Below are 27,043 nucleotides of genomic sequence, written 5' to 3' on the forward strand. Positions count from 1 at the left end.
ATGTGTTTGCAATCAAAGCAACTGTAAAAAATTATTTCATGTACAATAGACATTCAATGCCTATATTATTAACTGGTGATATTAGTTGTATAGTTTTTTTTCTACTCAGTCTTTTGTGAGTTTATATTCCACATATGTATTGGACATATCCTGTATAGTACAGCAGACCTACACCCGTAATTCATCACCACACGCATCTTCACATCCATTCCTTGTTGAATTCGGACATACGCCTACCCTATTTATGTGCATTTTAAAACGAACGCACATTCTGCTCAGTATGCATCCCTTGATGAATCAAGTGTGAGAAAGATCAATCTGGCAGCCACATACTAGTACAGTTGCCAGTTAGAATCATTTAAGGTTGCCTAGCAGAGTGTTAAAATAATCAAGATGGTATATGAGGTAATACAGAATTATAGTTTTAGTACTGCCATTAGTAAGGGATAAGTTTTTTTACGTGGAGGGGACATCATTTTGCAAGGAATTAAATGAGAGTAACGGCTGTCATAGGATTTTTTTTAGAAGCTCTCACTTCTGAATGGAGACTCCTTAGTAGTAATGTAAACTGAAACAATGTCTGAATAAACTAAACTAAACAACTAAGAGTGCTTGGTAATTGTGTGAGCAATTTTTTTTTATTTAAATGAATCTGAATGCAGGTCTTCAAAATAGTTTTAAACTGTGATAAAATTATGTTTCTGGCCTCCCAGTGGAGCATGTGCAGCCCAGAAATGATGTGGGCCTTAAGAGATTGTATCTAGTCAATGTGTGATTTCTGTGTCACATGTCTGCACTGAAATGTTAATAGCTAAAAAGAGTCTATTTAGTATACAAGACAATATTTATTCAAGCCTGTCTTTCAAGCAGTTGAAAAGTGCTGCAAATTATTCTGAGATCAGGACCTGTGTATTGCTTATACAGTTTTTGGTATTTGTATGCTTGTAGCAGACATAAACCTAATCTAGGTTTCAATCTTGAATTTGTCTTGAGTACTATGAGTTTTTATCAAGATTTGGGTCATGCCAAATGCGTAGCATTTAGTCAACCTAATCCAAATGTCAATTTCCCTACATTCTTAGTTTGAAAGCGTTGTCTCATCCAGGAGTTGAAATTACACATAAAATTTATTGCATATGCCTCTAGAGTGTAATATTACCATACACACGAAGTATGGTGATTTGCATATAATTTTTAATGAACTTGATAGTCAGCTCTGCATGTTCAGAGATCTACACTACCAGAGACTAGTAATCAAACCAGTGGTCTACAGAATAGTGTATTCTTTCAAAATCAAGTTGTGCAAAATTATTGGTACTCCTAAAGTGTAATTTAAGTAAAACCAAAGTAATTAGCAATAACCTCTGTATTTTTATTGCCCCTAGTCTCCAGGAACACCATTATTGGTTATGACCATTTTCTGTTTCCCTGGGGTATAAATATGAGGTTACACACATGTAAAATCCCTTCGTCCTCTATCAACATGACTGAAACCAAAGAGCTGGGATCTCTCTCTGTCTCTCTCTCTCTAACTCTCTCTCCTCCCTCTCCTCTCTCCTCCCTCTCCTCTCTCCCTTCCTATCTTCTCTATATCTCCTCTCTCCCTCTCCTTTCTCTATCCTCTCTCTCTCCACTCTTCTTTCTCGTCTCCTTTCTCTCTCTCCTCTCTCTGTCCACTCTTCTCTCTCTCCTCTCCCTCTCCTCTCTCTATCCTCTCTCTCCACTCTTCTCTCTCGTCTCCTTTCTCTCTCTCCTCTTTCTGTCCACTCTTCTCTCTCTCCTCTCCCTCTCCTCTCTCTATCCTCTCTATATCTCTCTCTCTCCCTCTCCACTCTCCTGTCTCGCTCTCCTCCCTCTCTTTTCTCTACTCCCTCTCTTCTCTCTCTCTCCTTCATATTAGCAATGACTTACTATTCACAGTTCCATTTTTCACAGTTGGACATTCTTTCCAAGGCAGAGGGTACTGAAAGGACTGAAAGAAATAGAATATGCTCCATCCAATGATAACATTATAATAAAGCCCAACAAAGAAGCAGACCTAAGGAAAATGTGGAGAGAATAACATTGATACCAAGATCACTGAAAAGTCCTACTGTCATACCAAATGTAATTACATGCACTCTCAGTTCACATAATGTAATTAAAGTAATGAATACATATCTATGTTATGTGATAGAATGACTTGCCTTGTTAATTGTTCAAAAGGAGCATTGTCACGGGGAATTTTTAATAGTGCAGAAAAGATAAAATAAAAAAAGGCTCATGCAGCCATCTCTACGCTCCAATTGCAGAAGGATCAGATGTTCTCTTGTTCTTTTAAAGTATTTAATTAAAGGCTGTCCAAAGTATTAAAATTGCATTTCGGAATGGTTCATACAATACAGAATAGAAGCTGGCTAAAACTGGCCTACAGTGAACTACTTACAGCTTAGATATAGATTTGCCAAGATGTCCTTACATTGATTACGACAATAACACTAATAAATAACAGTGCTATTTATTAGCAGATTTGAATAAACTACTTTAAAATGTCTAATTTGCATCAATTGAGAAAGTAATTAACACTGCAGTGGGGTTAATAAAGCCATAGTATGCATTGAGATCTAGGTGGCAGTAGTGCTATGGTGACGAAATGCACTTGTGTAGCCTTTAAAGATTAAACGACACCTGAAAAACCTGAATGGTATATTGTACTGTCATATTTTTTTTTTATAATTTGTAAATGGTTTACTCCCTTTATTCCTTTATTCTCATATTGACTTAAGAAATCTTATGCGGTGTATTTCTTCTTTTGTGGGGCATCTGTAGCTCCATGTAAGATCTCCCTTCAATGTCCAGATCCCTCCAAGCCACACCCCTTTTCTGACAAGCCACATCCCTTTTTGAATCTGGCAATTGGCACTGTTGGCAGGTATGCACGTTAAAAGTTGTGGATAGCTGATACATATCTTGCAAATGATAAAACTAAGATCACTGCTACAGCACGGTTGATCAAGACAACCGAGTAACACTACTGTGGTAAGGTTTCCATTGCTTAATACCCACTTTCCTCACTTTTGGTGGATTTAATTTTGTTATATGGAAATTATTCCCACTAGTACACTTGTGCTTAACTACCACATGTGTGTATAATCCTCGAATACTCTCTCTGATGCCAGCCGACAGTGCCTACAGTGCTCTGGCAACTATGAAATCCTTGGTCTCCCACTGTTCTAACTATCATTTGAACCTCCAGGAACAAAGGGCTATTAATCAAAAACATCTGCCAAGATTGGAAGTCCTCATTTGCCATTCCAAGTCAGTAAGATGGCAGAAAACCATGGTTACTATGGATGGAATTCTAAGCACAGTTTCAATGAGGTTCTGGGCAAGCCTTGTTTTTGTTATGGACTAAAAATTAGTCTGGTACCTCAGTAGCTGCCCTTGTACAGAAAGAAGGGTGATAGATGAGCTAAATCTGATGTTTATAGCTATTTATGTATTTTTTTTTAGCACCAAAACAGATTTCTGTTCAAATGCATTTTTTATTATTTTTTACCTCAATTAGGCAATTAATCATTACACTTGGTAATTCTATATAATACTAATAGATGCCTGTTTAAATCTATAAATACATAATTTTCTCCGATTAGGTTTGGTTTCGTGACTTGAGAAAAGTATGTTTTCCCAACTGACATCATCATACTTGGAGGTACTTCCCACAATGCTCAAATCAGCCACACATAAACTGATTCAAATACTTTTTTTATACTTTGAATGAAATGGGCCTTTTGCATTCAGCCTCCTCTAAAAGGTTTAATTTGCTCCTAGCTATTTTCTCCACATGACCTGGTCTTGTCCTAAGGATAGTAGTACTCACATTCCAACATTGGGTTTATAGATTCAGCTTTGGTTCTACCCACTGTCTTCCTAAAATCTTGCTAGGATTTGTGTTTTCACTTTCTGGGGTTGGTGGAGGGAGTGGCCTTGCTACCCAATTCTGCTTCTGTATTAGAATAGGAAAGCATTCCGGATTAAAAGGAAATCCTCTACATCACCCACTGCGGCACACTGAAAAAAAATGGTTAATGACCTATTGAAAAGATCTGGAGCCCGTGGAGTAAATGTATCAAGCTGAGAGTTTTCTGGTGGGTTTGAAAAACCAATTAGATTCTAGCTATCATTTATTTAATATATTCTACAAAATGATAGCTAGAATTTGATTGGTTGCTATAGGCAACATCTCCATTTTTCAAACCTGCCAGAAAACTCTCAGCTTGATACATTTACCCCGTGTGTTGATTGCCTTCTGATTGTTCATAATGATTCCAAAGTTGGTAACTGTTCTTATTGCTTATGACTGCATTGTTTAGTACTCATATGTCTATAAAATACCAAAACCTGGTATTTGGAGCCAGTCGCCTACCTAGTTTCCTCTCACCGCCACTTTTACATTGTATCTTTCTTTCACATTTCTTGTTTAATTGTTGTTCTTTGAAAAGTCATAACATTCTGATTAAAAATGAAGACTGTATCCAGATAGACAATATATAAGGGAAGAAATAAAATAAATATTGCACTTATTTTGTTAAATTGCTTTCCTTCAAATTGTTTTACATATGACTGGCCTGCCAAAAGCAGTATAGACATGTCTATATCAGAAGTAAGCAAACACAGAATACAGTTTGAAAAATTATACATAACATTTCCAACCATGACTAATGAGTATTGATCACAAAAGAAACATCATCAAAGCCCTTTATGACAACTGTAGCTTATTGGGGAAAAACCAGAGCAGAAATGTTTGAAGCTAATGCTTACAACACAGCTAGCATAGCCAATTCCTCCCAGTCGAGGGCAGATGTAATTCCACACTCCGATGCTGCCTCTGCGAATTCTCTGTCCGACAGCCAATTCAAGGAAGAAGAGAGGAATGCCAATTAAAATGAGCAAGATCAGGTAGGGGACCATGTAGGCTCCTAGAGAAATAAAGAATTAATTCAGAGTCCTAAAACAAGAGGAGGGTTCAAATGCCAAAAAAGTAACAAAATAAATACATAACCAAAATAAAAACTGCAAACGACAAATAAAAATAAAATATTTAAGGGAACTCTTTCTTTTTATTCATAAACACATCTACATTCTATTTCGGTGGTAGTCAGCATATCGATGCTGACTACCCCGACAACACTTACCCCGACTTGAGGACTCTGAAGAGCTCCTTCCCGACGATCATCGATGACAACTACTCTTGAAAGCGATTTCAACCAATCATGATCAAGTAAGAAGCCGCCTCCAATTCATGATGTATTAAACATGGCGACGGTATTATCGTTGTTGTTAAGGGGGTAATGTAAGTATGTGCTCATGTACATGTGTAGTTTACAAAGCCTTCTACATAGTACATGAGTGCATACTTACATTACCCCCTTAACAACAACGATAATACCGTCGCCATGGTGAATGACGTCATGAAATGGAGCCAGCTTCTTACTTGATTGTGATTGGTTGAAGTTGCTTTAAAGAGTAGTTGTCATCGATGATCGTCGGGAAGCCATCCTTTGGAGTCCTCATGTCGGGGTAAGCCTTGTCGGGGCACTCGGCATCGATATGTCGCACCCCAACCAGCTGCCGTAGCCAACTTTGGTTTTCCTACGGTTATTATGCAGAAGCTCCCACTTAATAACCATTGAAAGCCATGAAAGGCTGACCACCAAGGAGAAAAGGAGTCAGGAGGCTACGTAAGATAGAAGCATTGAAGATGATGTATATAATTGGGTAGCCATGGTCAAATTACATGTGTCATTGAATGCCTCACAGTCCCACCAGTCCTTGGGGACAGTTTTCATCTGTTGAAGCCATCAAATAAGTATTAATATATATATATATATATATATATATATATATATATATATATAAAATTAATACTTATTTGATGGCTTCAACAGATGAAAACTGTCTTTCAACAATATATATATATATATATATATATATATATATTGTTGAAAGAACTCCCAAACACCTACGAGATGACATGATGAAGCAGGTTGCGTCATCGTACACCTTGCCCTCTCTACTTGATGACATGAATACCCCTATTCTCTTGATTTCTTTTTCTTCTCCTACTTGCACTTTTGGCCTTAGGGTAAAGACAAGTGGAGTTATTTGTATTATCTCTAATGTGTTACGCTATTTTAATAATTTGTATCAAACAAATGTCACATTAAGAATAGAATATAAATGAGGACTGATATTCCAAATGCTTTTAAGATATATGATTAGGCAATACTTTTTGGTATGACATTAGATTTGGGTATTTAGCCAAGTAATTGTATAGAATAATATCCCGCTTAATATAAAAACCTATGTGAGGCATGGTGTTCCTTGAGCCCAGAGTATACTGTGACATCTTCACTTTCAATCATATTTGCTATTCTAAGTCTATTGTGGGAAAAAAATATCTCTTATCAAAAGACTGCATTCTTGACCAAATTTAATTGAGATAACAAGAAGAATAGTCATTTAATAAGCAACTTAATTTGCAGTACTGTGGTCATTTGTCTGAATATATTTTTAATGTGGATATATATAATATATATATATATATATATATATATATATATATTTATTCTTTTAAAAATATCATGTTTATGTATTTATTAAAATGGAGTTTCAGATAAGCTGGAAGTTATTATTATTTAAATTACAAAACTATTTTTTAATATTATATAGACTATATTTTTAATATTGCTCAATTGAAATCAGTATAAGAAGTGTTTGAACCACACTTTATATGATTAGCAGCACTGTCTGTATTTTTGGTATAAGTTTTTTAATTTAAGTTATAGGGATGGCACTTACTCTATTTAGTCAGTGAAGGGAGACTATTGAATTTACTTGCGAATTCATTGGATTAATTTTAGCGCTTGCAGATTACTATTTGCATGATCATCGACTTTGACTTTGTTCTCATGATTCTACATGGTCCAACCAATTAACTTCAGCTTTGTCCTTTACAATCCATCCATCCATCCTCTCAGATCTAAGCGGCTTGGCCGGTCTCTCCTGGGAGCAATTGTGTCAAATGTATTTGTAAATGCTCCCATACCTTGACAAAGCTGCTGTTGTAGGTTATAGAACTGAAAAAGTAAGACTTGGTACACACTACACATGTAATGTGTAGTGTGTCGGTAGATAACACCAATGTGTTATCTACCTACACACTATAAACGTTTTAAACTATTTTTGCACAATTTATCATCTGAACTGTATTTTTTGCCTGCCATAACCTCGTCTCAAAAACTCCGTACACACTGATGCAATATATGGTCTCCCGACAGCAATATGCTAAATAAATTTAAATAAAATACATTATTCTCATTTGACTGATGTTCTGACACCGCACCACATGGGAGACGTAGAGACAACATCATAAAGACAACTTCATAAATGTAAATATACACGCCCAGAAAGGGCTCATTGTTTGAGGAACTACCGGTAGTTGGTTGAGCAATTATCATGATTTTATACACACTGCAGGATTGGAACGATCTTGGAATGATATTTACAGATCTACTGAACAATAAAACGACTATCTGTACTTTGGAAAGACTATCGTTCATCGTTTAAGTGTACACACAAATGCGATATTGGCCCAAACTGTCATTTATCGCTCTAATGACCCAATAGTCGGCTGAAAACACTGTAGTGTGTACCCAGCCTAACTATGGTGTCCTTCACTGAGATTGTTGACAGTAAAACTTTTACATTTGTGGATGCTATTATTAGCTCTTTTTTATGACAACTTGTATTTTAGGTGTAGATCCTTTGAAACAATGAAAGCACATGAACACGTTCTAGAGGGCAGCACGGTGGCTCAGTAGTTAGCACTTCTGCCTCACAGCGCTGGGGTCATGAGTTCAATTCCTGACCATGGCCTTATCTGTGTGGAGTTTGTATATTCCCCCTGTGTTTGCGTGGGTTTCCCCCGGGTGCTCCGGTTTCCTCCCACACTCCAAAAACATACTGGTAGGTTAACTGGCTGCTATCAAAATTGACCCTAGTCTCTCTCTCTCTCTGTCTGTCTGTGTGTGCGTGTATGTTAGGTAATTTAGACTGTAAGTTCCAATGGGGCAGGGACTGATTTGAATGAGTTCTCTGTACAGCGCTGCAGAATCAGTGGCGCTATATAAATAAATGGTGATGATGATGATGATATCTTGCTTGCATGATCTTAGTCAACCTTGCTGTGAGTTTATCCATAATTCCTTTTAACTGAGGGTTCGTTCACCCATTTGCACATGAAATCTAACACAAGCTAGATGTGTTTTGGAGATACTTTTTTTTTACAGATTTTCAATGCACTTGTGATGCATTGCACTTTTACCAATACAATCTATAGCTATGGTGTTTACATGAGAATTGTTTGTGTCACATTAAAATTTTAGGACCCAATCCTGGAAACAAACGCATATTCATTCTGTTTTTAATGCGGTTTTCAGGAGTTAATTAGCAGCTAAAAAACATATTTACAGCAAAAAAGTGTGAATAAGCCCTGAAGGTTTCAAATAGTGTAGAGGTGCTGGCTGATTCCATACTGTATTAATTACAAGCTGTGTGCACTCTGATGTTGTATCACATTCTGTGACTTCAGGACAATACATATAAATCGCTTTAATTTCAAAATACTGCTAAATTCGCAAAATGTCAGACTGTCATTTTCCACCAGGATTTTTTGTGTTAATGAAAACCCCATACAACCCCATATAAAACACATAACTATTCATTAGTGCAGTGGTGTGACATATATATCTGCATAAAATTTAGAAACCTTAAACTTGTATCCCTGTCAAACTAATTCAGAGAACATGTCCCACTCACCTCCACCATTTTTCTGACACAAATATGGAAATCTCCAAACATTGCCCAGACCCACAGAGTATCCGATTTGTGCCAATATATACTGTAGCTTGCTGTTCCATGCTGGTCTGTCCTCCACTTCTGTGTTATCTTCCAGTTGTTTTCCTTTAAATTCATCTCCCGCTACATTTAGGGCACTTGCCTTGTGATCTATTGGCTCTTCGTGGGCCAACAAGTCAGCAACTGATTCCGTGACATGCTGGTTGTTATGTTCTCGCTGAGTCACTTTACTCTGTTTAGGCATTTGGAGAAGAGGAGGTAGCTGGAGATTGAGGGGGAGGATACAGCAGATAAATAATCCAGCACAAAGAAGCTATTTAATACTGGCTTCCATGCAAAAGAGATCTAAAAAGAAAAGAGACAGGTGAAGCATTTGTGTTTAACAACATACAGTTTGCTTATTACGTTTTATGCCACAGGTCAAAAATAAGGTGTAATACTGATATATCATTACTAGTGCATTGCTAAAAAATGGGATCATATGTAAATATAGATGGGGTAGACTTTATTAAATATAATGTGGATTGTACAACTAAAATAGCATATCATGGGCTACAACCATGTTCTTCACTGGAAATGTGTGATATTGATCTATCAAATTGATTAATTATAGGGAACAATGTGAACCAGATAGTAGCATAAAGACCACCTAGTAGATAAGAGCTGAGTGCAGAACACACATTTGGGTAAATGTATTAATCTGTGATCCTAGCAAATCTTCAATATTTGGAGACTTTGCAGGGTAATTTTAAAATGGCAATGTGTTTTAATGTAAAAGTTGCCTTTAAACACATTGCCATTTTAAAACTGCCTGGCATAGTCACCGAATATTCGCTAGAATCGCAGATTAATACATTTACGTTATAGACTCCAAGCTACGACTTTTTGTGACCCTAACCAGCCCACTAATACTCTCAGACATAGGTCATTCTGGAATGTGCAGAGTGTTTAGATTGCCATCCAGACCATCTACACAATATACAAACAGTAGCCACATTACACGCTAATGCAAACCGAAATACTGAAGAGGATCCTGTTTGCAAGACCTGGTAATATAAAGGGCATGGAGAAAAGTGAAACACACTCTAGCCATGGGAAATACAAGCCAAATTGGCAGATAATTCAGTAATATGTGATTATTAATGTTATCATTTATATTGCCTGCATATTCAGCAGTGCTTTCCAAAGAATATTGAATGCTTCCCATCAGTTGTTACCCCATTGAAGATTACAGTATAGATTACCTAACAAGGATGCACATTAGGGTCAATTTTGTCAAAAGCCAATTGACCTATAAGTATTTATCGGGACTGTGGCAGAAAACTTGGCAAATGAAGGAAACCCACGCAAACACGAGAAGAACATACAAATTCTACACACACAGATTTTAATTGAAACCACGGTTCCAATGCTGTGAGGCAGTAATGCTAACCACTATAAGAATGTACCATCCAAAATGGTAAAGATAGGAAGAGCTGAGGAATCAACAGATGAATTTGATTATTGTCAGCATAGATCTGGTACAAGAAGTCATAATAGTTCATCATATACCAAGGGATGTGTGATTACCAACAGAAGAAGTCAGGTACACTTTCGGTATACAGACATAACTTTGGAGTGGAGGGATATAGCAGTGTCCTGAGTTATGGAAACCAAGAGAATTGAGAGTATTGAGGTGCAGTCTCTGCTCTACTATTACACATGCTGTCACTCACCGGACTATGAGTGCCTCTAGTTTTAGACATGGGTCTCTCTCTCTCTTGCCGGTGCCTGTCTTGCACCGCGGCCGTCCGCCATCTTGACCAAAGGATTGCGCATGTGCAAGACCCACGGACAGTTAAAACCTTGTTCCTAGTCTCATTGGATAATTAATCACCTCTCACTATTTAAGGCACCTGTTGCCCTATTACCTTTGCCTGTTCTTGGTCCTCATTCCATTGAGACACCGAGGAGTTTCCTGTTCCTGCTTGTGCTATCTGTTTGCTGTGGACGCTACCTGCACCTGGACAAGTTCTTCTCTCCACATCAGTGGTAATACCTGCCAGCCGCAGACCGCTCCATGCTACCTTGTATCGTATCTGCACCTGGACAAGTCTTCTCTCCACATCAGTGGTAATATCTGCCAGCTGCAGACCGCTCCATGCTACATTGTATCTTACCTGCGCCTGGACAAGTCTTCTCTACACATCAGTGGTAATACCTGCCAGCCGCAGACTGCTCCATGCTACCTTGTATCTTACCTGCACCTGGACAAGTCTTTGCTTCATGCCAGCGGTAACACCTGTCAGGAGCAGCTTACTCTACTACTTTGCATGTTACCTATTTTTGGGACTAAAGTCTATAGTTTCTCGGGAGTATAGCTGCGAGTCGCTGACTCTCCTATTACATTGTTGATTGACTGTTTGCATAGACTTTCTCCAGTTGTCAAGTATTTGCCTGCTGTATGCTACCTGCGTGCTAAGCACTTTGGAACTCTCTTCTCCTTTTATCACTACTCATCATTCTGCCGTGCTACCATTGTTTCCACTGCTCAGAGACTATGCATATATATCATTGACATTCCTTCTTCCATCCAGTTTGTACAGTTCCGTATATTCACCACACTCCCCAGAGGGCCGCGACCTGCACAATGGCAGCCGCTAAAACCATACTTCCTTGCGGGAGTTCCTGGAGAAGACCAGCCACTGTGTTAGACTCCGCGCCTCTGGTGAGTAAAGCTACACCTGGTGAATTCTGGGTAAAACTCCTAGTGCCCGTGACACATGCTTGGACACAGATGATAGATTTGCAAATGTGTGTAACTAAGAATTCTGCATTCTATGTACAAATAAAATAGCATCTCTTTTACTGGTTCACAAAAGTGGGCTGTGGAATTTGTCTTTGTATGTCTATTTTCTAGATAACCCCTCTCCTTCTAGCACCTGCTGTATATTTATACAACTTGATTGAGCAACTTCCATTTCTGTACTTTGCACAAATGCTCCTAGCTGCCATATATGTAGACACCTGTAGAATCAGGCTGGTCTCCTGTAATGTGTACTCTTTACCTCTTCAAGTTCATTCTCTTAAACTCTTCTCACAAAACAAAATCTGATTTTTGCAAGTATGCACATAAATTAGGACTGGCATCTGATGATTCTTAAAGTGGATGGTACTCTAATTTTATTAGTCAGAGCTACCCAAATTGTATGGAATTGGCGGGGTTACCTTGGGGGTTTTATTGAAAGAGTGGTTTAGAGGGATGACATTGTTTAATGTACATATAGCTTATAACTTTAGCTACTGTGGATATTTGGGAAACCACAGTTTCAACTGTTCATCTTGCAATATATGTGCCCGGAGATTACTTATCGGGATCTGGATTCACAGCACTCCTCTCCTGGTGAGTCTTAGTGCTCTGTTTACCAGGTAGACTCCTCTTTCCCATAGTTGGACCCCCTCTAGTGGTGGGCACTTGGTAACGCTGTTGTTACATTGCCCACCTATTTCAAATTAACTATTTAATCCAGCTCTCTGCACAGTATGGTGCCAGAATATTAGGTCTCCTTTACTTCAGCATTCATTGTGATGCTTTTCCATGGCATTTTCTGTGTACCAGTTCACCAGTTTGTTTCCTGATCTTGAACCTCTGCTTGTGAGCTTAACTTCAGCTTGTCCTGACCATTCTCCTTGCTTGCTGATTTTGTGTCATCTCCACCTATCCATTTACTACCTGGCTTGTCCTGGCATGCTCATTGGCTTTTGTGTACCAGCCTGTCACGTCTAGAACCTGGGCAGATGGCTGTGACCTGCTTGTCACCTTGCAAACTAGACCAAACTCCCTTGCGGGGCTTCCTGGTGAAGACCAGTGGCATGTTAGAGGATGTGCCTCTGCTTATGGTGGTGCTAATCCTGACTAACAGTTTAGAATTCATACTTTCCTAGCGTGAAAGTGACAGAAACAACAATGTTCCCTATTTGCATCAGATATATTCCAATGGGAACTATGTGTGTGCCCTTCAGAATAGAGTGCATCCAACGTAACCTGGACTTGCACAGTAACCCAGTTTCCACTTCCTACTTTTTTGGGGGGAAAGTTTCTTGGCAGAGGTCCAAGATGTGTAGTCAGCACTATTGGGGCATCAACCTTTAGGCACTTCCAATATGTGTAGAGCAGGAATCGACCTAAACAAGCAAATTGATGTGCCCTAAATATATCATCACAATGTACCTTTTACTAGATCCTGTCTTTCTTTCGTATTTTTGGTATAGCAGCATAGTGGTACCTGCCCTGTTGAGTTGGAGCAATGCATTTTTCTTCTCCCCTCTTGAACAACCTGTGATTCCAAAGCCTAAACATACTCATTGCTGTGAAAACATGTCATTAAATGTCCAAAGCAATATGAATCTTGTCTGAGCATGATTTTATCTTCAATGTTTGGAAAAATATTGACCTTGCACACAGTGGGCCTGATTTATTAAGGAAAATAAGGCATAAAAAATAGTGAGTTTTCTCCTGGACAAAACCATGTTACAATGAAAGGGGTGCAAATTAGTTTATTATTTTGTACATACGTTAAATACTTAGAATGTAGCACACAAATACTTGATAGCTTTATTTGTACACTGAAATGTAAAGTTAATCTAGGACATTTCCTACCCCAACTATAAATCTGCTATCACATTTTAAATTTACACTCTCCCTCCCAATGCAATGTGGTTTTGCAAAGTGCAAAGTTACTAAAATTTTTACTTTCCTTTATGAATCAGGCCCAGTGTTGCTACTGGTGAACCTTTGGCCATCCATAAGGTTCTATTGTCCTCACTTTCTTTGAGCTTAGCTGGGAGTACAGCAGGATTGGGCGATTACCCAGATGCTGGTCTGCTGAACAATGTAAGTCTTGGTGCAGGTTATACGTATTTTTCCCTCAATCCATGGGTAATAAATTGTATCCAAAGGCTGTAACATCTGTTTGCATGCAGATGATATGCTGCTCTACCTTTCTTGGTGTGTGGTGAGCTTGCCTAACCTTTTAAAAGTTCTTTCTCAATCATTTTAGCCTTTAAACTAAATATTAGTGGCAAACCACAGGAAGTCCGTTGATTTAACTTCTGTGAGTCAAAGCGTGATTTGAATGTTACCTTGAATTCTTCACCTATTTTGCAAATAAGATTTAACAGCCAGTCTCTACATGGGGCAAATAACTCTGTCTTATATGAAGCAGTTAAATCGAGTAGTGCTCTCGGGTCTTCCCTATCCTATCCTATCCTATCCTATCCCTTTAAAGGTATTGTATCTTTCACCCATAGAAAGAGCAATGTTTAGTTACTTTGGTGTAAAGTGAAGCCCGAGCTCCAGTGCAGGATTTTGATGCTGGTCAGAAATTTTGTTGGTTAAGGAATTCCAAAGTTAACTTAATGTTTATAAAGTGGCACATGTAGCTCAACTGCTGTAAGTGTATGTTTTGGGCATTTCAATATGTGTCTTTGGACTCACATTTCCCGCAGGCCTATATTGTAATATGCACCTACTAAAATATGTACCTCCACAGATCTGAAACACTAAAACTATGTTGTGGGATAGATATAAATTTGCCCCCAGATCCCAGGTAATGTCCTTGTGGAATAGTACAGTGTCCCTGATAGACATATATGCAGCCTCTGCTGCCTTTGGAACTGCAAAGGCAAATGAATTAGATTTGTCTTTGATATTGTAAGTTTATTTTTCCCTGGGGCTAATCAAAATATAAAATCCATATGACTCATACTAAGATAGTTGTATACCTGACACTGTCCATGCCAGCTTCGCTGCTCATCTTTCTTGCTAAGCTTTCAATCCCACTGTCAAAGATTTAGCTTCTCATGTCTAACTCCAGGGACATTATTTCCAGAATATATAATTTACTGCCCATTGTATCAACTCTTTTGGTTGTAACAGCACATTAGACTGCTCCTGGCACTCTGACTGATGAATGGTTAATCGCTATCCACCTGAGTGCCTGGAGCAGTCTACTGTTATGAGAGCTTCTTACTACTTCTTCTTCAAACCAGCTGCAATGTTCTGGGTTGCGTCCTCACCTGAGATCTTGGAAGCCTGCATAGTAAAGCACCAGTGATCTGAGGTTCGCATCTTGTCACCCCCGGAGACCTGACATCTGCATTCTATAACCCACAAATAAATGGTGTTTGCCTTGTATAATCAGAGATATAGGGCCTGCATTGTAAAGTCACTAGAGATCTGGGTGTCTATTTTGTAAAGTCACAAGATATTTGGTGGGTCTGCATTATAAATCTACCAGTGTTTTTGGGGGGTCTGGACTATAAATCCACACTGGTGGATTGATGGCAGCAAGCCTTTCAATTTACACTTGTAAACAAGAACCCTCAGCTATACCACTGAGATGATTAGCAGAAGTAAAGTGTTAAAGGGGCTTTGTTTAATGAGTGGCTTATGCAAATATTTTTAAATAATGTGTATATATTTTGTATAAGGAGCTACATGAGAATTGCATCTGTAGTTTCCTATGGAAAATTTGACCACTTACAAATGAACAGTAAAAACAAAGATATCCCAGGCGCAATATAAATTGAACAACTGGGTAGAGTGGATGAAAAAGTAGTGGATGATGGTGATAAATGACTAAGCTACAAACAATAATATTATTCAAACTGTATATTAGTTTTAAACAGTTGACAAAAGCAAGTGCACTGGATGTAAAGATTAAAATTACTCTATAATATGAATAGGTATCAGTAAGAGACAGTATGACAACTTATGTAGATAATATGGTTGAATAAGTTAAATATATTCAAGTGTAGATGAAAAGTCAGATCCAAGTCAAGTCCAACGAAATATATAAGTCCACATACTGATAAATGTAGTATCAGTATTGATTCAAGAACAGTTGTCCCTTTGGGGGCATACAAATTATTCTGTTAAGTCCATCCTTATTTGATTGTTAAGAAGCCAATTCAGATTAGCACGGCACAGGGTACACAGTCTAGTTGCAGAGTTATAGCCAGCCCACTGAAGGCAGAATAACAAACTTGCACAAACGTGTAGGGATAAGAGGGCATATTTAACAAATCAGGGTAGTGCACTATTGTGCACTTACGTGGAATTAAAGTCCCGATATGCCCTCCGCAAATTTATTAAAGGTGCATCGCAGCAGATATCATGGATATCTGCTGCTTTGCACTCCTGATCGTTTTTGCGAGCAGTCACCATTCAACAGAATGGTGACTGCTCTGGCCACAATCTAACAAGTCCCGGAATTTTTTTTTTTTCGGGAACTTGTCTTGATAATATACGCCAGCTGAAGCTGGTGTACATTATCAGAATTGAAGAAATCCACTGCTGTCAGCTCAGCTCCGAAGAGCAGAGCTGGACAGCGCATGTGTGGAGGGATCACATGATCCCTCCCTGTCACTCAGCGCGCTCTCTCTGCAACGATAGTTGCAGAGACAGAGTGGGGACTTTGTGCGCATGTGCACTGCACATGCGCAATTGAAGGAAGAAGAGGAACGAAGAGGAGATCCTGAGACAGCGCATCCGAAGAGGGGGGTAAGTGTGATATTTTCTATCACAGAAACAGCAGTTTTTCAGAACTGCTGTTTCTGTGTTCCCTTTTTAATAAATTTGAGAAATAGTTCAATCCTTATCCTTGCGATAAGGATTGATAACTATTTCTCACTTTTGCCGATTAATGATAAATGTGCCCCAAGGTCTCCACTTACAAGTAATGCTGGTGGCGGCTGAGAAGTTGCAGGACGGGGGTATCCATTCTGACTTACCCTTGTAGCTGGAATGTTACCCGGAGAATCCGGTCTGTTGAGCCGTCCTTCCTCTTTGCCACTGTGATACGAACAGATGTGTTTGGTGGCTGTGCTCCTGCGGTGTGTGTTTAATCCTTTGCGCATGCGCTGATTAGCTCCGTTTCTCCATCCCGATAGTAGTAGGAATGAAAAGTCAATGTAGGCAATGCTCATGAGCTGACTGATGAATAATCCTGGGTACTGTGCCTTTCGCCCATGCAAGCTTCGTCAGGGAAGTCTGGATTACAATTGAGTGTGAGGTGAAGTCCTCTCAATATAAAGGGAGACTCAATTAGCAATTACACTTCATCACTGGTCATCTCCAGCCATTGACAGTTAGATGGGGCCATGCTGGGCAGGATTCATTCGCCCTTTTAGGCACATGTGAAAGTCCAAAACAAAAACAAGTTCTATACTGTTTGGACAGTCTTAAGTTAAGAGTAATTGTAAAAGAAGAAATACTATTCGTATAATTAACATTCAGATTATTATATGTAGGTACATAATGATACATTGCAGGAATATTTTACTTGCAACGGCCAATCAAACTATAAGACAGCTGTAGCTGCATGAATGTGTTACATATGCAGGTGTTGATATACAGCAGTGCCTAATGCTAGAGAAGTCCACTGCATTATGGGAGGGATATGCATTATACGCCGCTAGTGGCATATACAAAAGGTTGTGATATTAAGCAGTGTCCAGTAATAGACAGAAATAAATACATAAATAATAAATGAGTATAAACTGCCTAATCAACAAATAGTGATCTCCTACATGGGTTAAGTGGACTACAGATTAATCAGACTCTTATAATAAATAAAATATAATTTGAGATGGCTCAAAACAGAAATGGTATGGCAAAGACGAATGATTAATATAACATTATTCAAAGGATGTAGCGGACTCTGAAGGTTAAAAGGTAGTGTATAAAACAGAACCCTCCATACTCACAGATTGCCTAAACGTTAGATGGTACGGGCAAAGGGGATAATGTGTAGTGAAATTCAAAACTGCGAATGAAGTAGCTCGATTAGAGGAAAATATTGGTATTGATCTCAATGTTAAGACCATGGGGTGACAAGGTCTTTAGGTTATAAATCCACTTTGTTTCTGCTTGTGAGATTAGTTTGACGAAGTTCCCTCCCCGACATGGTTTCTTAACCTTGCTGATCCCCAAAAAGAGCAGTTTGGTGGGCTCATGTTCATGATGTTCAAGAAAGTGCTCAGTAACGCTATGGGTTTTAAGTTAGTTTTTGATGTTCCTTATATATTCAGAAACCCTAGTAGACAATTTTCTGATCATTTTCCCTATGTACTGGTAGCCACAATGGCATTGTAGGAGGTAAATTACACCTGTTGAGTCACAGGTGAGTTTGTCCTTTATTTTGAAACTTTCCCCAGTAGCAGTAGATGTGAAATTTGTCACTGGTTTAGCAGCTTTAACCCTGCTGGTTTTGCACGCTATACATCTGTTACAATAGTAAAATCCTGTGGCACTTTCATTCATCCAGGTTCCTTCCTTGCTACTTTTTGTGATCTCTGGTGGAATGGTACTTTGTACTAGGCTATTTTTCAAATTGTTTGCTTTTTTATAGCTGAAGGATGGCTCCCACCTTTGCCAATTTATTTTTGGGGTGGTAGGAGAGAGAATTTGTATTAACTGACACAAATAATCTATATACCAGTCACATTGTTATGTGGCTGAGATATATTGACGATGTGTTTATCCTGTGGGATGGTGATGTGACCCTGTTTAATGACTTCACTGCTATTCTCAATACTAATGTGTTGAATTTGAAATTGACTTCAGAAATACATGGGACCAAAATAAATTTCTTAGATTTGACCATTTTCAAATCAGTGGATGGCAAGCTCAGTACCGATATTTATCACAAACAAATGGCCACTAATAGCCTACTACATTCGACAAGTTCACACCACCCGGCAGTTATTCGAGGAATTCCAAAAGGGGAAATGCTTCAAACATGAAGGAACTGCTCTAATGATGATATCTATGATTTGAGAGTGAAAGAACTCAAATCCAGACTTACATGTAGAGGCTATAGCAATAAGACTATTAATAAAGCTAGCAAAATGGTTAACTTAAAACAGGCCTGTCCAACCTGCGGCCCTCCAGGTGTTGTGAAACTTCAAGCCCCAGCATGCTTTGCTAGTAGACAACCTGTTGATAGCTGGAAGGGCATGCTGGGACTTGTAGTTTCACAAACATCTGGAGGGCCGCATGTTGGACAGGCCTGACTTAAAAGATAGGGAAACATTAATCTATGTGCTCCTACAGTGAAACCCGTTGATACAAGAATCCGTATGATTGGTAAGTACTGTCCTGAATGGAAACAAATCACCACCATCTTTCAGAAACATCTGAGCATCTTAAGATCTGATGAAGATTTAAATAAAGTTGTTGGTGACAAAATCTCAATGAGGTCTAAGAACTTGAAAGATCATTTGGTCCATAGTGTCTTAACCCAAGAAAAACAAACCACTAATAAACCACTGGGGTTCTTTAAATGTTGCTTATGCCGCACATGTCAATACATGAAACTGACCAATGAATATAACGAGAGACATTCAAAAACCTGGAAAATGAAACAATTTTTAAATTCTAATTCACCTAATGTCATTTACTGCTTAACTTGCCTGTATAACTTATGTTACACAAGTTAACCCGTGCAAGATACTCATGCATTCTAGTCAAATCAAGCTACTTAAGGTGTTAAAAAGGTTCTTGTCATCTTCATCGCCATACACACACGCCGCTAGGCTTTTATATATTAGATAATGCTAAGAATTTAGTAGGTCAGTGTAGTATATAACTCCGCCCAGCAGGTGGCGCTGCAGGTTGAGCACTCTGTCACCCGTTAGTTTTTTACACACACACACACACACTAACACACGCCGCTAGGCTTTTATATATTAGATAGGTATGACTACTAGACCACTCAAGGTTAGAATTTTGGAACATGTAGGTATTACAAGAAGAGCAAAGAAAGACAAGGAGAATTATAAACAACTCACAACCGTGGCAAGACATTTTTTGAGGTTCCACAACTCTGACCCAAAATCACTCCAGGCCTTTGCGATGGAACAGAGTATACTTGGCCTAAGAGGGGGCAATCTTCAACAAGAACTACTTAAGAGAGAAAGTAAAAAAAATTTTTTTTCTTATGAATAGTTTAAACCCATATGGTTTAAATGATTTTAACAACTTTATGGTATTTCTGTAATATCTCATTGATTGCTACTATATATAGACATAATCCATAATTATATTTATTTGTTCTTCCTTTTTTTTTTTGAGCCTCGTTTAAGGTCAGTTATTTTATTATGGCTGTATATCAAATACAGGTCTAGCTATTTACAGCAAACATCTGAGTTAAGGGCACGAAAATACTATACTCTATATGTATAGTAAAACATACATTGATAATTGGAAGTTAATAATAAAAACGTAATACATACTATATACTGAAAAATCTGATTAAAGTACGATGGTAACTATACATAACAACTTATGTTGAATTTATTATCCATAAGTTTTGTAAATAAAGGACCATTAGAGTCCTCAATGTATTTTTTGTTCGTTATAGTATCACTCAATAAGTTATACTATAACCACATAGTTTATCTATCACTCGCTGCCACTATATGGACAAAACTACATTTCCTTTCCCAGCGAAGTGTAGTTTGTTATATAATTTCCTAATGCTTGTTAAAATAATAAATAGTATAATAACACACACTATATATCTAATATTCTCACAAAATAAGTTTACTTACCTTTTTTCAGTCACTCATCCGAACATGAATGTGTTACATTACTCTCACTTAGTTTAGTCACAATATAATTTTAATTTTATTTTTATTTTTATTTATTATTATTTTTGTGCATATAGTCCTTCTGGGTATCATAATTATGTTGGTTTCATGGATAATTATTATCTATGATTAGTAGTTATATCTAAATCCAATGTACATTATTCAATCTTATCATAATAATCTATATCACTCAGTATTTGGATCTAAAGAGTTTACATATAAATCCCTTTAGGGACATCTACTCAATTTAAAGACAATACAATCTCAGCACAGTGCGAGGAATTGTTTATATACATCATACATATTGTTTTAATACAGTATAATTGCTGATCATCTACATATTACATCATATAGTTCAGCACTCCTTATTGGCTACAGCATCTGTCAATCACGGTTCTAGGGTCTCTTTTGCTTAGGGGTGTGCACCGGCCACTTTTCGGGTTTTGGGTTTTGGGTTCTGATTACCTTGAGGTTTTGGGTTCAAATGTGTTTTGCCAAAACACCCTACTCAAGGTTTTGGTTCTGATTTTGGGTTTTGGGTTCTGATTTTTTTTTTAAAAAAGCATAAAAAGTGCTAAAATCCAGATTTATTTTTTTTTTCACTCCTACGCTATTATTAACCTCAATAACTTTCATTTCCACTAATTTCCAGTCTATTCTGAACACCTCACAATATTGTTTTTAGGCCAAAAGGTTGGAAAGTCGGTAAGGATAATGGCAGATGACTTTTAATGTAGATAAATATAACGTTAGGCACTTAGGCTGTCGTAACAATTCTGCTGCTTACACAGTAAATGCGATAACAACTGGGTTATTATGACATAGAAAAGGATTTAGACACACTAGTAGAAAATATTGTGAATAGCAGCACTCATTGCCAAGCAGCTCTGATACATGCATGTGATTCAAATGTGTTTTAGCTGTTGTGTAAAACCAAATCTTGACTAAGGTTACAGTTGATTTTAGAACCAAAACCATCTCTGTTCTATACGTTGTGCTAGAATACATCATTCTACTCGCTCGGAAACTGTTGTTTCTTCTGACCCAATGGAGGTCACACTGCTCTAACTGTTACTCTCCTTCAAAGAATGGACTGAATGGAAAAATTCACATAGATGGGGGCATAATGCATTACTGGAACATTGGAGCTCTCATAGTACTTGGGAGATCGGTTAAGCTGTATTCCAGAGTTGAACTATGTATAACTTCTTGAACTCTATCCAAAATTGTAATTTTAATTTTCAATGTAGTTCTTATATATTTTGATCAGTCCGAGACCAAATGTCCTATTTTTTTTATTAACATCATTTATACATGTATACCTCATTTAAAAGTAAATCTAATGAAACATGGTTTTCCAAACATTATGCATTATGTTAATATTATATAACAGGCTTGGCTAACCTGTGGCACTCCAGGTGTTGTGAAACTACAAGTCCCAGCATACCCTTCCAGCAATAAGCTGCTATATATTGGCAAAGCATGATGGGGCTTGTAGTTTCACAACACCTGGAGTGCCACAGGTTAGCCAAGCCTGTTATATAGTATCATTAACAGTGCTGACTTTCCAATTGTGTCATACTTGGTTATTTGTCATAACACAGATATTTATAATATTGTTTTCAGGTGACCAACAAATAGTGACAATAGCAAGTTTTCATTGAAATAGCCCTGTGCAGTAAGTACTGTAACTATGCAGTATAGGTGTGCATACAGCCACAATAAGCACAAATGCCCAAGTGTAATGGTAATAAGTATGAATGCAGATGGTACAAACCAGACCAGTTGGGTGATAGATAGTGTATCAACCGTGTTTGAAGTCAGTAAATACCTTGCTCAGTATGTATGTTAGGTGTGCATGTATATATCAGGAGGAAAACAACAACTTGAAGATAAGAATAAAACAAATAATCAAAAAAAGAATACATCATCAGTGCACTGAAGAAAACAAAATGAAAAAATAGGAATAAAATAAAACACTTCTGAGAAGTAAATATCAGTCCAAACTGAGCTTGTATAAACAAGTCCAAATGTCTGTTTTATAGTTGGACAGAAGTCTACTTACATCCCAGGTCTTCTGTCTTCTGTCCCACTTTGCACTGGGTCTCAGACAATTATGGTGGTTGTGGCTGGGTTTGCTTCAACTTTGTCCTTTGCTCAAAATATTGTTTGATTTAGCTTTGACCTGTTTTATAACATCAGCTATAACCTGTAATATGTCAACATTTTTATTCATTCGCTGACATTTGTTCACTTAGAGAAGCTTGATATTGTCTGTCATGCTGAAAACCCTGACTTAACTCAGCAATGAATGAAGCTTTTATGTTATATACACTTAAGAAGTTATAGCTGAAATGCACATTTGACACATGTACAAGCATTTAAAACGCTAGATCGTTATATCAACTCTGCTATGAAAAGATATGAGAAAAGCCTCTGGCACTGCTAATGACAAATATCTCCAAAGCTGAAGATGGCGGCGGCAAGCGGGGAATTTAAAGAATACGAGTATCGCGAGATCCGACGGTGGGATTATGAGTCATAGCCTCGTTTTGAGTTTTGCTAATCGTCGGGAATACCCGAACAGTGCTCGGTTCGGGCTTGGATCCGCACTGTTCGGGGCTGTTCTGATTCTGTAAATCCGAGCCCGCTCATCCTGACTTTTGCTATGTTTTTCTTTGGGGTTGACGTCACCATAGGCGCGGCCAAGTGTAAAGTCAATCACGGGTCCAAGATCCCTGTTACTATGCACGTCTCCAGGACTCGCGTCACTGGAGTCGTGGCCATACACTTTAAATAGCGAGTAAAAAGGTTGCCTCGGTTTGCCTTTGAATAAGCTCATTAGCTAAACGCGCGTCTGCGTTTCTGTGGACGCTGTACTCCTTTTCGCTATATTTCTACTCAGCATCTTAATAGACCATTTATAACTAGTTATCAGACAGACGTTGCTTTCTGTTCAGCCATTAGTGCTTCTCACTTGAGAAAGTGAATGCTGGCATCTCTGTGCATATTGTTATATGACCAACTATAGTATCTATTCAGCTTCTCTAGCAGATATTTAGCCTTTAGATAGACGCTGTTCCTGATCAATCAATCTATACCTCTTAACTGAAGGATATATGTTTGAGCTATTAGACCGAAGCTCACAGTGCTAGACTATTACACTAATAAGTTTTCTGCTAGAGATGTTTTGATTAATTATTATCGCATGAGACACTCTATTTGGTAACAATAACTTTTAATTTAGGAGGCAGTAGATGGACACATTATCTAGCGTCTGACTGCGAATATCACAATGATCTCTTTTGGAAACTAGTGATTTATTATGATTAATACACGTGATACTTACAAATCTATCATTATGAACTAAACAGTATCTAGTCCACTCATGTGATTGACATAGGTCTGACTAAGGTTTCAATTAGAGATGAGCGAAATTGCAGCAACATGTTGTGCATATCAAATTTCGTTGAACAGGCCATTTTGCAGAGGTATACATTTCCAGGAATACAACTTTCAAATTATTCTTTTGGTTCTCAGTTTTACAGAATTCCATTTTGCACTGTATTGTAGCTTTTATAGTCTATGAATAGAGCTAGGATGATGATGGAGAATGCATTCTGCTGTGTGGTGAAGTAGGACTGGAAACATTTAAGTCCACATTCCACGGATGAAGTATGTAAACTATCATGGCCAAATGCAGAAGAAGGGGAATATTCTGCAGAACTGTTTTGAAAATATCACCAATTTCTAATTTGAATACTGTCTGTATAAAATTAACAGTTGGAGAGGCGTTAACAAATAAACGTTTTAGTTGTAGGGGCAGTCAACACAATCCTAAACCTACATACCAACTGTGATACCCATAGAAATCAAACTAAACATAATTACTCCATAGGTGGCATAGTAGAAAAGGAGTACAATGATGTATTGGAAAATGTGGATGTTTTGGATTTATGAATTTAACGGAAGCAACTTATTATTATTATTATCGTAGATATGTAAGGAAGGTGCAAAAGTGCTCCGCAGCGGTGTACAGTAGGGAAATACATAAAACCAGGACATACAAGGCAGACAAAATAAATGCAGACATGAAAACAAAGGGTATGGAGGACCCTTCTCATTAGAGCCGCGATGATCCTGAGAACATCACGGCTGCTCACTTTTACTGTTATTACAGCAAAATTCTCAGATCAGTTTTCCTCGCACCTCTATGGAGCGCAAGGAAAAATTTCTGTTAAAATCTCCGTCGTATAGTGTCTCCGGAATGCCCACGAGACACTTCGCAGCTAACTGAATTTACCCCTCTAAGTAGAAGAGGGCAAAGCTGAATCAAGAGGAGTGTGGCTTAGATTGAAGATCGTTTATGTTTTTGTTTTTTCAACTTAATTGAAAGTGGATATGTCACTTCACAGAAAAAATGTAATTTACAATACACCCTGTTCCCCCTAAGTAGCAGAATCTTGGACCATAAATACTGTGGACCCCATTGTTTGGGACAAACTCGCAACTTTTAGGCTGCCAACAACTGCTGACCCCTTGATTCTACAGGGCGTACAGTATGGAGATTGAAAGTACACTCCAGCAGATGCAAACTGTCAATGCAGCTGTGCTGATAAAGAGCATCTACAGTAGTTTACGTTTCAATGCCAGGTTGTGAACTCTGATGCTTCAATGGGTCTGCAAGCACTGAAAAGGGTGAGTGGTAAGGGGCTTTATTGCAAAAATAAAAACAATAACTTTAAGTCAGTCAGATACTTAGTGCTAAATTTGAAATATTCATGTCCCATTGATTATTTAATATTGGATATTACTCTGTCTTTGTTCTTCAACCACATATTTGTATCATTTCCCAAACAGCTAATCGATATTGCTGGTTCACGCCCTGCATGCGCATGTTCCTGTTAGCCAAGGTTAAATCCTGACTTCTCCTGTCTATTATTCTAAGATTCAGTTTCGTGCTTTTTGCTACTATAGCTGTTTTGTGTTTATTTAAACCATGACCATACATGTTATCAGTTATTTCAGCTTGTACTTCACTGCTTTAGCTATGCAAAGTTTTTTGTTATACAATGCTTTTTTATGCAATGATATGAGATAACACGTTGGAAATTCTCACCCGTTGTTGAGTACTATCTTCTATTATAACATATATCATATATTATGTGAATTATGTGAATTTGAACATATAAGAACATCAGTGTCTCAAATACACTGAATAAGATAAAACAACTAAATAACTCTTATCTTCAAAACTAAGCAACAGACTTAATTAATTTCAGGCTATTGGAATGTCTACTGATTCTGTATCCTACTTCTTTTCAATGGAAAAATCAGACATAAAAAGTTAGTAAGTGTAACATTGAAAATATGTAAATATATAAGATTGATATACACTAATATTTTGATTGTGCACAATACATTATATAAGAAACAAGTGAAAATGAATAAAACGGTGGCTGAATAGGATCAGATGACCAGAGTGTCGTTACATGAGTCCAAAAAGATTTTGCAGTTTTATATAACTTCTTGTGTTCCTTACTGGGGGATCAAAATATAAGTGCTTTATAGCACAGACCATGAAAATAAAGTATTGCAACAAAATTAAAAAGCTTAAAAGTTTGCTGTTAAACACCGTGGGGGATATTTATTAAGGCAAATATGGAGGAAAAGCAACTATTTCCTTCATATTGCCTTGCAGATGCCCATTTTACACTATCAGCTGTCAGAGGAGGAGTTACTGTAAAGAGATAATGCGCAATGAGATTAATCATTACCATGAGATGTGCTGCGCCACACTGACCTGTCCACCTTGCACCAAAATCGATCACGTCCAAAGTGGGGGAGGTCAGATCTGCTTCATTTTTAACAGAGCTGCACTATATGTAGCAGCTAAATAATAATAGCTAAAAACGGAGCATATATACACACACATTGGGTCAAAAGGTCCCCTTTGTAGATTTAAGCTGATACTAATACTCTCTGAGTTAATGCTTGCTTAGATAATATCATGCCTGCTTTCAAGCCCATGTATAAACTGAAGAATGTATACTGTATATGTCCCATACAAGAGTACCATTTTTTCAGGGACCTGTTTTGAAAATGAGCAAAAGGGGAGTGGCCTGAAGATTATGGCGATGTTTGGGTGAATCAATGGATTATGTTGTGGCCTTATCAGTAGCGGAATTACTGTGTGTGCAGATGGTGCAGCCGCTATGGTTCCTGGAGGTGAGGGAGGCCCAAAAATTCCAAATGTCCCTCCCTACAAGGCCCCTGCACCAACCAACAAAGCCTTCAGAGCACACTGCAAGGCCCACTTTCTGCTCTGGAAAGAGCAGAGCTGAGTCCTCTTCTGAGGGGCTAACACTCCAGACCACGCATGGTCAGAGGTAGTCGTCTCTCTGCTCTTCTCAACATTGGCCGCTACCCAAGGTTTGCTATGGGGCTCAGTGAAGCACTTAGGCCATGTGTGCAAATTTTTTTTGGGGGGGGGGAATCAGTAGGTTTACAA

At 38.1% G+C, this 27,043-nt stretch overlaps 1 protein-coding gene across 2 annotated transcripts in view; it reads right to left on the reverse strand.

The window, feature by feature from the left end:
• The window catches only part of SLC6A17 (solute carrier family 6 member 17), a 62,073-nt gene that overhangs the window by 28,497 nt on the left and 6,533 nt on the right, over positions 1–27,043 (reverse strand). For both annotated transcript variants that reach the window (XM_075195923.1, XM_075195922.1), the window contains exons 2-4: positions 8,860–9,243; positions 4,801–4,958; positions 1,912–2,038 (exon numbers count right to left, since the gene is read on the reverse strand). In XM_075195923.1, coding sequence (XP_075052024.1) covers positions 1,912–2,038; positions 4,801–4,958; positions 8,860–9,142 — 568 coding nt within the window. In that variant the 5' untranslated portion in view covers positions 9,143–9,243. The remainder of the gene's footprint in view (positions 1–1,911; positions 2,039–4,800; positions 4,959–8,859; positions 9,244–27,043) is intronic.

Source organism: Mixophyes fleayi, chromosome 2 (genome assembly GCF_038048845.1).
Source record: "Mixophyes fleayi isolate aMixFle1 chromosome 2, aMixFle1.hap1, whole genome shotgun sequence".
Lineage (NCBI taxonomy): Eukaryota > Metazoa > Chordata > Amphibia > Anura > Limnodynastidae > Mixophyes > Mixophyes fleayi.